Source organism: Rattus rattus, chromosome 6 (genome assembly GCF_011064425.1).
Source record: "Rattus rattus isolate New Zealand chromosome 6, Rrattus_CSIRO_v1, whole genome shotgun sequence".
In the NCBI taxonomy this organism is placed as follows: domain Eukaryota; kingdom Metazoa; phylum Chordata; class Mammalia; order Rodentia; family Muridae; genus Rattus; species Rattus rattus.
Window position 1 is genome coordinate 7,523,982 of NC_046159.1, and position 14,654 is coordinate 7,538,635.

At 38.4% G+C, this 14,654-nt stretch overlaps 1 protein-coding gene across 8 annotated transcripts in view; it reads right to left on the reverse strand.

The window, feature by feature from the left end:
• Positions 1–1,306: 1,306 nt before the first annotated feature.
• The window catches only part of LOC116904522 (solute carrier organic anion transporter family member 1A3), a 39,363-nt gene continuing 26,015 nt past the window's right edge, over positions 1,307–14,654 (reverse strand). For 6 of the 8 annotated variants that reach the window (XM_032907311.1, XM_032907308.1, XM_032907306.1 and 3 more), the window contains 5 exons: positions 14,252–14,417; positions 11,986–12,158; positions 8,577–8,641; positions 7,377–7,494; positions 1,931–2,150 (listed from right to left, as the gene is read on the reverse strand). In XM_032907311.1, the coding sequence (XP_032763202.1) occupies positions 1,931–2,150; positions 7,377–7,494; positions 8,577–8,641; positions 11,986–12,158; positions 14,252–14,417 (742 nt within the window). Of the gene's footprint in view, positions 2,151–7,376; positions 7,495–8,576; positions 8,642–11,985; positions 12,159–14,251; positions 14,418–14,654 lie in introns of all 8 variants that reach the window. The other 2 variants (XM_032907304.1, XM_032907312.1) reach the window with 2 other exon arrangements.

The window sequence follows — 14,654 nt, forward strand, 5'->3', positions numbered from 1 at the left end:
TCTCACATTATAAATGTGTGGGGTTTGATGTATCATTTAATCTTTAACAGTGTTTCTTTTATGATTGTGGCTGCCCTTGTATTTGGGACATAGATGTTCAGAACTGAGATATAATCTTAGTACAGTTTTCCTTTGATGAGTATGAAGTGTCCTATCCTGTCTCTTTTGATAGATTTTGGTTGCAAGACCATTTTATTAGATATTAGAATGGCTACTCCAGTTTGTTTTGTGTCCATATGCTTGGAAAATTTCTCCCAGCCTTTTACTCTGAGGTATATCTATCTTTATTGCTAAGGTATATTTCTTATATGCATCAAAATGATGAGTCCTCTTTTTGCATCCATTTTGTTAGCCTGTGTGCTTTATTGGGGAATTGAATCCATTGATATCAAGAGATATTAATGACCAGTGGTTGTTAATTCCTGTTATTTTGATGCTTTTGGTATCCGTGTGTGTGTGTGTGTGTGTGTGTGTGTGTGTGTGTGTGTGTGTGTGTGTGTGTGTGTGTGTGTGTGTGTAGAAATACAAGGGAAGATCACCCAGAGCTAGTATCACAAGTCATTGTGAGATTCTTGATGTGGGTGATGGAAACCAAACTCAGATTCTGAGCAATGCCAGCACATTCTCATAACTCCTAACTTATCTCTCCATCCCCATAAAACTTTTCTTTTTGTAATACACTAAATAATTCAGTAAATCACAACAATTGGAAGATAATTCTAAAAAGTTCTGCAGTTAGGTTGTCTGCTTTCTCTTTGCTGTGGTTTTGGGTTTGGCCTACACCCCTTAGCCCATGTGTTAAAATCTCAGTCTTCAGCGAGATGCTTTTGAATAGTGGTGAAAGCATGAAAACATGAAGCCTGGGGGGAGGTGGAATTTGGGCCCATAATAATAAGCCCTTGGAAGAGATATTAGGTCCTTGGACCCTTCCTTCTCTTTCTTCTTACTTCCCAGCCAATGTGAAGTCAGCAGCTTACTTATGTCCTATGAGTTTCTTCTGCAATGTGCTCTGAGGTTACATGAATAAAGTGAACCCTGGGCCAAAAATCTTCTCTAACTATAAGAAGGTAGCCTTTAAATGACATATTATACTACACCCACCCTTTTTTTATATCAGTATTTTACTGTACCTTGGATCTTAACTCAAGGTCTCACATGTATTAGGCGAACATTGTAACCCTGAGGTACAATTCAATTTCCACAAAGGGCCTTTGAAAGGACTAGCTTTCTCAAATACAGGCTTTTAAGAAATGGTTTCGTGACCAGCTTTGAATTGCTAGGAAAAAAAATAGGTCCAACAATCTTTGCAATGTGAATTTTTTAATAATGTGATCAGGTTTGTCAGTACTGTAAGATAAATGATCAAATGTGTGACATAAATAAAGAAAAATGGAACTAAAACCAGGAGATGGCACATGAGAGAGAAGTCTAATCTCGGAAGCATCATGACTAAAATAAAAAATAAGGGTTAATAACTTCTAGATATAAACGTATGCAGACAGCTTGTGCATAGAAAGAATAGTTTTTTTTTTTTCTGATGTGGCACAGCCACAATGCATATTTGTCTCTCTAAATACCCCCCACATCGAAACATAAGTTCAACAGAATGAAATAGTGTTTAAGAACTAGGCTTTAAAGCTACTTAAAGATATCTTAGAAATACATACTTTCCTTGATACAATAGAAAATGCTGTTTGCAAATAAAGGAAGCTTTAATGTTCAATGTGGGGGTCTCTATAGAAATCTATCCTGGGAAAAACTTAAGCCCTACACCAGCCTCATGAAAATGCTACTTTTATCATGAGTGTAAAACTAATTGTTGAGGTTCTTAAAGTTAAGCATTCCTGTTGTTTATCTCATGATTCAAAAGTGAAGTGTTTTGAATTCTAGCATTCTGTTCATGGCCTTACACAGGGCAGCAGAAAACTCATTACAGCTTCGTTTTCAGTTCTCCATCATTCTTGAACTTAGGATTTCTGTGCACATCTGTGCACTGGCTTTCCTTCTCTGTGAGCTTCATCTCTGCAATTTCCATTTCTGAAGAGTTGATTTTCCCAGGAAGAGAGAACTTCCTTGTAAGTATTACAATAACAAATGCAGGGAGATAGCTTGATCCTCTTAGAGCTGCAGACATTCCAAGGTAAATGCGCCTATTGAAAAGAACTAATCTGTATTAAATCTTAATGTCTTTAGTGAATCTAAATTTGTATATTATTAAAAATCATTTATTCTTTGAAGACAAATGTCAGGTAATTATTTTCCCATGTTCTTTATGTAATCTACTTGGCTGATTTATTCATTTTGTTTGTTGAAATGTAGAAAAATTTTCACTATAAATATTTAAATATATTTTCTATGTTTTCTTCATGTTGGCAATGGCTCATTTCCATTGTCAACTTGACTGAAGTTATGAACATTATTGAAATAAGTATCTGGGTGTGTCTATAAGAATGTTTTCAGAAAGTTGTTTCTGATGACGAATTTCCATCATGAGTATGAACACTATACTCTAGGCTTCTAGCACTTAGTGACAGAGCACGCAACACGATCAGCCTCCTCACACTCCACCACCATACCTCTCCTGCCGTTATTGCCTGGTCTCTTAAATACTGAACAAATAAAACCCCAAATCAAGTTAAGGAAACTTCTTCTTTCTGTTTCGTTTGCTTACATTTTGATAACACATGTATAAAGCATCACAAGGTCATTTTTCAAGGTTTCTTCTACACAATAATTGTATGCTGTGTTCCTCTAGTAGATTTTTGTGATATGGAAATCCTGGAATGTCTAAAATGTTTATATTAGTCAGTTTTGTACTTTAGAACTTCAATTTGTTCATTTTCATGTACAGTTTTGCATATAAAGTAATCTATTTTAGATATTTATTACTTTCAACAATATGTATGTGTTGCACCTCTGTTAGTATGTGTTCATAAGCCCTGGATACCCATTACTTGGAGTAACAAGAGGTTTTGTTCTGCCCAATGTGAGATAGGAGAATTGAACTAATGATCACTGCATAGTTGACATTTGACATGTTCTTGTAAGCCCTGAGCCATCACCTTAGCCCCAGACTCTTGTTGAATTTGTCCAGGTAAGCATGAAGACTGCAAAAGCTTACTGAAATGAATTAGATAACTTTCCCTTTCAGTATTTCTTACAATAACTTGTATACTGTTGTAAACATTTGTTGTTTATAAATTTAATAAAACAGTCCCTTAAAGTTTCTGGACTTTATATGTTTAGGAAATAGGTATTCTTGATATATGTACATTTTTAAATAACTATGAAAGTGGTATTTCATGTTCTCCATATATTTATACTAAAATCTGGTGTGACAGATCATTTTGTCAACTTCATACCATATAGAACTTCCTGAGGAAGGAAATTTCAGTGAAGGCCTGTGTAGATTATGTTAGCCTAGGAACATGTTCATGGGATATTATTTTGATTACAGTAAGTGAGGTGACAAGACCCAGACTCCAATGGGTGATACCATGACTTTGGCAAGAAATCCTGGACTACATAAGTGTCAGGAACCTTGAAGGAGAAGTTAAAACTTAGCAGGTGAACCTCCTGAGATGGGTTCACCTTTGGTTAAAATCTATTATGAATTTGCTCCCCCAAGCAAGGCCCAGGAAATTTCATTTTAGGCACGATCCCTGCTATTAGTATGGTTTTCCTATTATTATTAAACATATATAACAATCCCTAGGTACTAGCCTACACTTTTGAGCAGATCTCTGTAGAACTATGAAAATGTGCTGTCTTGTAGTGATGCTATATAAACAAATAGCCGATTTCTGAATCCTTAATGATGATCCTATAAGAATTCCTAAAATTATATTAGTAATTATTATGTTCTTTTATAATAGGTTTGCTATTAATGTTCTTTCTGATGTCAAAACTGCATTAAGAACTCTGTCAATTTTCAAGTGTCAGGAGTTAATTAATATTGAGACAGCAAGCAGGCATCTGAACCTTAGAAAGCATATTCCAAGAGGTTATAAAGCATTAACCAAAGGTCATAAAAAGGGAACTAATGATTTACTATAGTTACAAGAACAGAAGATAAAATATTCACTGGGTTTATCTAAATAAAGCTTCACTAATACCTTTGTCACAAGTATTATGGTTTTTAACTTTCCATGAACCTGCAGAGTTGGTGACAGGTGGTGAATGTTTAGTCAGATAATTATTCCTCATGGATATGCATGTAAACATTCTCTGTTGTAAACTCCATGTTCAATTTGTGATTTGAATTTATGTGTAACCTTGTGCTTAACTTTTTACCATGTGTTCCTGTAGTCACAAGATGTTTAAGTGCTGAAGAAAAAGAATGGAGACAGAACTGAAGAGAAATTTTTAAATAAAAGTGAACTCAAGAATAACTTAGAAAAAAAGGCATTGTGAGTAGGAACATTGTTACTGTGATGCTTTGTATATGCTCAGCCCAGAGAGTGGCACTATTGGAGTAGGTGTGTCACTGTGGATGTGGTCTAAAAGCCAATATTCTGCTAGCAGCCTACAGATGAAGATGTAGAACTATCAGCTCCTCCTGCACTATTACTGTGTGGATGCTGCCATGTTCCTGCCTTGATGATAATGGACTGAACCTCTTAACCTGTAAGCCAGCCACAATTAAATGTTATCCTTATAAGAGTTGCCTTGGTCATAGTGTCTGTTTGCAGCAGTAAAACCCTAAGACAGTTACATCAGAGCAGGAGGAGAAAGCAAGACTAGAAGGAAAATGCAGAGTGGAATAACTTAGAAACTATAAGGCAACTTAAAAGACTAAGAGATGAATATTCAGAATAAAGGGAGAGCATGTAGGCTTCTCCTTACCATGGGACAGATCAGGTCTTTTCTTAATAGCAAGGCAGGCTCAATCTTACTAAAGAGAACAAAACTTCCTTCTTACAGACTTGGTTTTAATTCATTTAGCATTAAAAAGGTAGAAGCTTCTTCTTTCCCTATGCAATAAAGACGGGAGCTCATTTTCCCTCCAGAATGAGTGAGCTCTTTCTACACTGGTGCTTGGACTTTTACTCCATATACATATGTAAGTATGGATGTGTGTGTGTGTGTGTGTGTGTGTGTGTGTGTGTGTGTGTGTGTGTGTAAGTATATAATTGTGAGATCGTGTAAAAGCTGGACTCAACTGGTTTGAATAGAGATTTAAGAATATGTATGCATGAATCTGTATATAAATTTATATGAGTGTAATCCATGTTTGCTTGTATAAAAGTTTTTTTCTTCTGTGAGTGTGACTCTTCTAGTTTATTAATAGAAGTTTATTGCTCCAAACTTTCCCCTAACCTGACAAGCAAGAGACATCTGGAAAAGAAGGAAAATGTTCTAGCAATTGATCCATTACTTAATCCCCTGCTAAGGTTCTAATGCCAGAGACTGCAGCTTCTAGTCTCAGAGGAACTCAGTCAGGCAGGTCAGCTACTGCAGCAAAGTTACTTAGATGTAAGATAGATAAACGTTTTATTATTATGCAGCAACTCTAAATATCTCCTAAGATCACTCCTTACCCCTGCTATTTCTTGTTTCCCTCTGCTGCCTCAAAAGGAACCAAGAAGAAAGAAGACCCACCAGGGCTGGCCCTCAGCACATAAGAATAGAGAAAATGAACCCAGGGTTTTGTGGTCTGCACCCTGAAACCCAATACTCAGGAGGCAGAGGCAGAGCCAGAGGTAGACATATTTCTGTGAGTTGAAGGTCAGCGTGGTTTATAAAATGAGTTCCAGGACAGCCTGGGTTGTACAGAAAGAAGCCCTGTTTCAAAATACAAAACAAACAAACAAACAAACAAAAGGAATAGAGAAAATGACCACAGCTACTTCTACAGAAGGGAAGAATAGGCATAGTATATAACTGCAGATGCTTAAACCTTCAGATACAACAATGTAGACATATGAGTGAAGCATTTTTCTAAATGGATAATAGAGTAACAGATATCTTAGTTTATTTTCCTGCCACTGTTATAAGAGATTGACAAAATCAAGGTAATGAAGAAGAGTTACTTTGCTCACAATTCTGGAATAAAGTCCACCATCCTGTGGATGTCAAGGCCACTAGAACTTTGACACATATAGATACGAAGACAAAAGTAGTCCTGTCCTTTCACAGTTATTGTGAGTATAGCAGGCAGGGAATTGAGTCTCAACCACCCCTAGTCATAAACACATAAGATAAGGCAAATAGCTAGTACTTTTCTCTCCCAGAATTTTCTAGTACAATGCTCACCCAGAAACAGAGAAGACATAGGTCATACCTAGAGAGGGGAAAAATTACTTTTGGCTGAAAAAGTTTAAGGAACAAGGAGTTTTTGCAACTGTGTAGTCTGTAGCAAACAAGATTTCTCCCTGGGTTAGAGGGCAAGCAAGGTAACAGCCTGGTTTAAGATAAACCTGGCCTGACCCCTGGAGGTAGGGCAGCAGGGAACCCACAGATTTTTGACTAGGGCTTCAGTGACAGCTGCTTGCCTAACACTGAGAATGGTGGGAACCATGTAAGTAACTGCTTTTAGTCCAAGCAGCAGCATAAAACTACACGCAACTGGATGCACCCTGATCTCAGAAGGTAAGCTTCCTGGTCTCCCGGTTCTTGAGGGTAATGGCTCCAGTTATCATATCATCCCCCTCAGCAGGCTTGTAGCATAATCACTTTATGAAGCCAACTTGTTTTAATGAGGCTGCTAACCAGTTAGTCCAGTGAGGCCAACTCTGGGTTTCCCAGAGATGTGACCAACAGTGAAATGTAAATACCAGGTCCCTTTTCAAGATAGCCCTTGGCTATAGTATCTGACACATTTTGTTAAACTGGTACTATACAGATTCGAGGTTCTCATTAAGGCAGACTGCAAGAAGGAGAGGGCTGTGAACCTTCCTCGAGCTACAATGCCAGAATCCATGCTACCCGAATATGACAGGACTCTGTCATCACCACCTCTGCCAAAGGGAGGCTTCTGCAGAAGGGTGGTAAGAAGTGAGAGATTTTGTTCTCCCCTACAGAACCCTTGTGCTAAGTCTCTGAGTCTCGCTGTCTTGTTTATCTTTAGTCTTCAGCCATGATAGTTCAGCTCAAGATGCAGCTCTCCTCTGCTACTCCAAGGCCACTATGCCAATACCTGCTTGCTCTCTAAAATATTTTGAAGGGTTTTTAGGAAAGCAACTCAGGAGTGTAAGTATCAAGCACTTAGAAATAATGAGGAAATATTAACATATATAAATAAGGAAGTTATACCATATAGCATTCTGAAAATGAAACCATATGTAATCATATCACTCAAGACAATGTTTTATATGAAAGGGGAATGTTATATAAGAATTTTATGCTAGAAAAGCAAGTCTCAAAGTTATATTTACCTGAAGCTATTTATATCATACATCCTGCACGCCCCTGGCACACCACATTTCTGAGTTCCCCAGTGTAAACAGGTTCTGTCTATCAAAGCTCCAAAGTAAATAGGTGCTGGAATGCCAGCTACAATGAAGAGAAAGAAAAAACAAAAACAAATCAACAACAATAATTAAAACAACAACAAAAACCATCCCACTGGTAGGACAAAAGCAAAAGGAGAGATACACAATTATATTTGGAAGTACTTCCACTTCCCTGTCTTTTAAAAATCAATATAACAAATTATGAATCAAAGGCTCTAAGCTGACCTTTGGAATTATCTGTTAATGTAAAGTTTCTAAATCACAAGTGAGAGCTGTATGTTCTTAGGAAAGATCCTAAAAACACCATTCCTAGAGTTCATAATCTTGATTCTCATATATTTTTTAAAAATGTATTGGTTTTCTGTACACCCCCAAATAAAACAGTTTCCTTCTCATTTATTCTTAAACCTTCCAAAAGATGAAAGGTATAACTAAGTCTAGCTAAGGTCTTTAAAGACAAGGGGAAGCACTCTTCATCTCTGCAGCTGCTTCATTCTCAGACTAATTATAAGTAGTCAGTTCCAAACACAAAGCCTTGTAAACTGAAGTTCAGGTAAAGTGGGCAGAGCACACCCATGTTAATGATACTACAAGGGCATGAAACTTCCTGATTTGGGGATATTGCTGATCCAGAAACAAGTTATATTTACCTTTGTATTGATTAGTCATTGCCCCATCCCTGTGTCTGACCTTAAATCCATATGACTATCCCATGAAGCCTTCAGTGATATCTTGACTTAAGAGCTCGCTAGCTTCGACTTCGACCCAGTCAAACACTAAGAATGCCATCAGATAGCATCTGAGCCTACAGCACAAAACTATTTGCTTTGCTGTAACCATCCTACCCTACATTTCCACAAATATATTGGGGTAGAACCTTGTTCATGGATTCTTTCATTCTCTAAGTATAAATATCATGGAACTGTCCTCATATTGTAACATGATGTTTAAACGATGTGAATTTGTGTTCCCATGTTATGGTCACTTCCAGAATAAACCCTTATTCCATTGATGGTAAGAGTTCTGTTTTGGGGTGACTAGTTATTTGCTGTCTTCTTATTACAGAGATAAATAATTTGTTTACTAAGCAATTAATCTGATATGTTGGGAAAGTCTTCATACCAAATACTCTTATGCAAAATGCATGTATTCCAATCCCAAGTGACTTCTCTTCAGACTTGATACACCTGAAACAGACACACACACATGTATAAAAGTTTATCCTGCCAATCCATATCTGCCACAGCATCCTTCCAATGACAGTGGTAGTTTATGGTCCTGATGGTTAAACTTTTCACCCTGAAGTCAGAATGATACGTAGTTAACTCTGTCAAGTCCCCATGGAAGAGGGGAGTAAAGACTTCTGAAAGCTGTCCCCTGACCTCCACACATCTAAAGAACGACTGAGCCCTTTAACAGTTAGAGATTGTCTGCTAATCTAGATGAATAGTTTTCTGGTTTCCTTGGTAACCACTATGCCATACCCACTATAAAGGACCTACACCTTTGAAACCACAAACCAATTAAATCTTCCCTCAAGTTGTTTACAAGCATTTTGTCATGATGGTTAAAAAAAGCTATTACATGTCATATAAAACTTTGGGATATTATAAATGCAGTTCCACAGATAAACAGGGAAAGAATCCATTGTGTAAACCATGACATTAAGAAAACTACTGGGTTATGTGGAATTAGCAACCATAGAGATTTTGATAATTACATACAAAAAGCCTACAAGCAAGTCAGGACAATAACTAGAGATATTTTTAGAAATACAGGAATCCTTTTAAAAATGTGATGTATTCTCACAGAATACTCCATTGTGTAAGAAAACCATAATATAAGCAACTGTTGGGATTTCATTTTAGAAGTGATTAGAAGACTTAAAGAAAACACAACAGGCTAGAAGAATAATGATAGTGTGCTGACAGTAATACTGAATTACCCATCATTTACATTGCAATCTTCAAATGCAGCAAGAAAGAGAAAAGAAACACAAGAAAAATATCTTGAATAGACCTTAACCTCATTATACCAAGAAATCATACAGTGGGGTCTATGAGATGGCTCAGTTGGCAAAGTCGCCAGCCACCAAGGTTGAAACTGATTTCAATACCTAGAACCCATATGGTGGAAACAGAACTACTTACTATGAGCTGTCCTTGTATTTCAACATGCATGCCATAGCGCACGCGCGCACACACACACACACACACACACACACACACACACACACACACACACACACAAACGTGCATATACAAACTCAGGTACACACAAAATGTTCCAAATAATCATACACTACACACATGTGTTTTCCTTACACCTTGTGGAACAGCCAACTCTCAGGAACTAAGATAATTAGAAACGTGAGTAAAGGATGGAAATGGGAATAAGTGCGCAGTAAACATGAGAGCATCGCGTGAGCACATGCATGGAGGCTCAAATGGGAGGGTTCAGCTGGACATTTGCCCTTCATCTGTAACCATTCTCTTTAAGGAAAATTTTTCATCAACTGAACATGCAGCTTTGGAACTAAGGCACCTGGAGCGGTGAGGGAGAAACGAGGCCCCACTTAACCACATCAGTTGAATCTGCCTGGCAGGTAATGAGGTTACAGTTGTCACAGCCGAATATCCGTCATTTGCAAGAATAAATCTTAGCAACTAGCAGTACTTGGTACCTTTATATTCTGTGAATGTATGGACGGAAACAAGGCATATACCACATCTCCCATACAGCGTCATGCAATTGAATATGAATAGGTAAGTGTTGAGGTACACAGTGTGAAGGTGTATCTCCATCCTTCCTCACCTGCCTAGGGCACTCTCTGATTGGCTGTAGTAAATAGCTATCTGCCAATAGCTAAGCAGGAAAGGGGAGGTGGGCCCTCTGGGCTGAGAGACAGTCTTTGGGAGAAGAATCAGAGAAGTGGTGATTTGTTGGTGGGATCTGGAGATTGTGCCAAGTATCGGAACTGAGAATGAGGTAGAGAACTACCCACATGCATGGCCATGGCCTAGGATAATAAGATTAAGTTAGATGAACCGGTTGGGTAGTTTCTGCAGCTAAAGACCTAAGCTATGCAAAAAAAAAAAAAAAAAAAAAAAAAAGGTTCGGTGCCATTATTTAATTGCAGGCAGGTCCAGAAAGTCCAGCAATATTTTATTTGGCGTCTAATGTGGTAATTAGAAATCCAAGCTTAGGACACTAAATTCGGGCACTAGGCAAAAAAAGTCCCAGGTGGTAGGCAGGGTGGGTAAGGTTTTCCCAGGCCACAAGCTGCTGTGGCATCCCACTCAGACAGGAGGCACGGCCCCTGAAGTGTGAGTAGGGCTACAGAGGCTGATAGCATGGCTGCCGCAGTTTTCCACACCTGAAGCTCACCCATGCAAAGGCAGGGTTGTGAGTTGGAGGAAGGGTTGAAGGACTGGGAGGGGAGAGGGACTCTACAAGAAGACCTACAGAATCAACTAACCTGGACCCTTGGGGAGCTCCCATTGACGGAACCACCAAACAAAGGGCATAAAAAGGCTAAACCTAGGCACAACCCCATATGTAGTAGATGTCCAACTTGGTCTCCATGCAGGTCCCCCAACAATTGTAGCAGGGACTTACCGTGACTCTGTTGAAAGCCTGTTACCCTAACTGGGCTATCTTGACTGACCTCAGAGGGAAAGGATATACCTATTTCTGCAATGACTTGAGTTGTCTGGATTCATTTTGCAAAACAAACAAACAAAAAACAAAACATCAGGTGTCTCCTAAATTCTTGCCAAAGCAATCCTGCCCACACGGGTTTTCCACAGGACAACAATGATTGCTCACTTATATCCAATAATTTGGATAAAGACTGTGAAGGTCTACCTAAAAAAACCTTGCTTCTCCAGTCTATTTGTGTAGAATTGCCACTTGTATGACTACCCCAAGAGAAAGGGGTTTCCTTTGCTAATGTCCTCCTGGGTACAAAGGGCTGACTTGTGAAATTGCCTCTAATTCCTGTGGAGGAAACGCCTGTCAACATGGCAGCACCTACCGTAAAGCACCTGAACATCTTGTCCTATCTGCCCTGCTTTGTTGCAGAATTCTCCCCTAATTAATTGAATAATAAAGATGACAAGAAGACAATCACTGGGCGAGGAGGAGGCAGGCCTCCAGGGTCCAAGAGAGAAAGAAAAGAGAGAGAAAGAAGGAAAAGGAAGGCATCCAACTATACTCCCAGCATTCATTCCCACAGTGAAATAGGGGACAAAACCAGAATTTCTTGCGAACTTGAGAGCCAGGTATAGGCTGAAGTACGCAGGCAGCACAGAAGCAGAAATACTGAAGCCCTGACTCACATAGGAGATGAAGAGAGCAGGTTCCCCAACACGGTTTTCTGACATCCTGTATTCTTAGAGGCACACGGGAGCCCATATAGCACATGAACGCATGTGCACATGCACACACACACACACACACACACACACACACACACACACACACACTACTAAGAAAGGAAGAGGGAAAACTAAATGAAGTTACTTATTACCTCAGAAAAACCATGTATCCAGGTATGGCTGCGAATGAGTAGAGGATACTGAGAAATCCTGAGAGTATTAAAAGGTACTTCAGCTTGTTGGTGCACTCGGGGCCTTTGTTACACAGACCCAGGACTGCAGACGAGTTTCCTGGTGACTGAATGCAGCTGCAATCGTGAAACACCTGTCAAAAAAGAACAACAATATTAGGCTTAAAATTTCAGTATTGTCTGCACAGACAGTTGGATCAAACTGGAGAGCGTTAGGTCAATGACATGACTCAGAGGAAGAGCACTCACATAATCTAAAGGAGGACCTGAGTTTGGGCACAAACACCATTGAATAAAAATCACTAAATAAATAAAACGGATGCTACCTGTCCTCTTTATTTTCATCTCTCTTTTTTCTTTGGCATCTCAGAATTCTACCATAAAACATAAAGAGATACATTTTAATGGTACCATTTTTTCAAATTCATCAAATAAATTGTAAAATATTAATTATTCTAAATGCACTCTTTATTTTACTTTTGATATCTGTTTGCTTGTCTGTTCTGCACTTCTTGTATATGTATATGTATGTGTGTATGTGTGTGCATGTGAGTGCACTCGTGTATCTAAGTGTGGACAGGAATGGATACCATGGATTATGTGTAGAATTCAGGAAATAAGTTATGGGTGTTAGTTCTTCCTTTGTATCATGTGGGTCCCAGGATATAATTCAGGTGTAAAGAGTTGGTAGAAAATCCCTTTCCCAACTCAGCCAACTTTATAATCTACACATAATAAATATTGCACAAAAATAAATAAATTTGACTTTGTTTTATTTTGATGCTTTATTTTGATGTTTTATTTTGATATTAATTGCTAAAACAAAATGTATTTCAGAATGTTAATGGAATATATTTTTGCTTACTAATAAAGTCATCTCCCCAAGAAAAGAGTTTACTTAAATATATTTTTTATTTTTTTATAATGTTATAAGTATCCAAAAATTTAAATAAGTAAATTATTTTCCCAGGTCTGATTAAGAGTGTGAATTTATATTTCACATATTTTCCAAATACTTATTGTTTCCAGGTCTGATTAAGGATCAAATTTTATTTCACTTTGATTACCAATTAAGACTCGGTATCATAAGTCCGAGGCACAAAACTGTGTAACGGTAGAGGATGCTAAGCTGTCATGATGAGGGGCTGGGGAATTAGACAGTCAATGATGACTTGTACAAGCATGAAGACCTGAATTCTCATCCCAGCACATGTAGGGGAAATGCATGCAAGAGGATGTGCTTGCAACACTGGATCTGAAAGCGGGGTGAACAGGCAACACCCTGAGGATCACTTGCTAGGCAGCCTAAACGAACTAGTAAATTCCGGACCAGTAAAAACCTGTCAGAAGCACAAAGAGCATGGTCCTGAGAGTCCACAACTAAGGTTGCCTTCTGGCCTCCATGTGCACAGGTACCTGCACACACACACACACACACACACACACACACACACAAACTACATACATACACACATACATGCATACATACACACACTACATACATATATAGATACACACATATACACTACATACATACATATACACTACATACATACACACTACATATATACATGTATGCATACATACAATACAATATACATACATACATAAACACACAAAATAATTAAACAAATAAGCAAATAGATAAATAAATAATAGAAAGAAGCTTGTGATATGAAAAACCAAGCTTCTGTCCACTTCAACTACATGAAACCCTATGACCACAAAGAACAGATTCTATTCAGAGTAATTTAATGTTTTAATTTTAATGCTGACTTATGTGTATGCTTCTGTAACTATGTGTATAGGTGCCTGAGGAAGGCAGAGGAGAGTCAGATGGTCTGGAGCTGCCTTGTGTGGGTGCCGGGAACTAAGCACATCCTCTGAAAGAGCAGCGAGTGCCCTTTACAGCTGAGCTATCGCTCCACCCGACCACAGCGTTCTAACTCATTTGACTAACGCTCTCTACTGCTTTGCAATTACAAAACAATGCTCAGACTCTGCAAGGTTTTACATATAACATCTAGGAGTTGTAAAGTCAAGTATGCATACACTGAGTAAATTGTGTTGTTTTTAAAAATATTAATCTATTATTAATATATTAAACATACTAATCTATTTTAAGAAAGGACTACTTTTTTCTTTTTAGCAAATGTAGGCATAGGTCACACAGCCCATGTTAATGCAGTACACAAACTATCATCCCACACACTGAAATGATGTTTACCATGTTGGTTCCAGTTCCAACAGACTTCTCGCAGCCTGCGAGGCAGGCTGACATGTATGCTAGGCCATTGTCTCCACACACTGGATCCCATGTTTTCGTCAAGCAGCTGCACCTTGTGTTGCAGTCAGCAAGAACATTATTTTCCAAGTATAGAGGTTTCTGATCTCTGAAATAATTTGAAATAGTGTTACAGATGCTGAAAGCCCACACAAGCATTTTATTTTCTTCTTCTCATCTCAGCATGTGAACACACACACACACACACACACACACACACACACACACACACACACACACACACAGAGAGAGAGAGAGAGAGAGAGAGAGAGAGAGAGAGAGAGAGAGAGAGAGAGAAGCATTGGATCTCTCTCAGAACAGAAAAAAAGAAATCATACACATATCA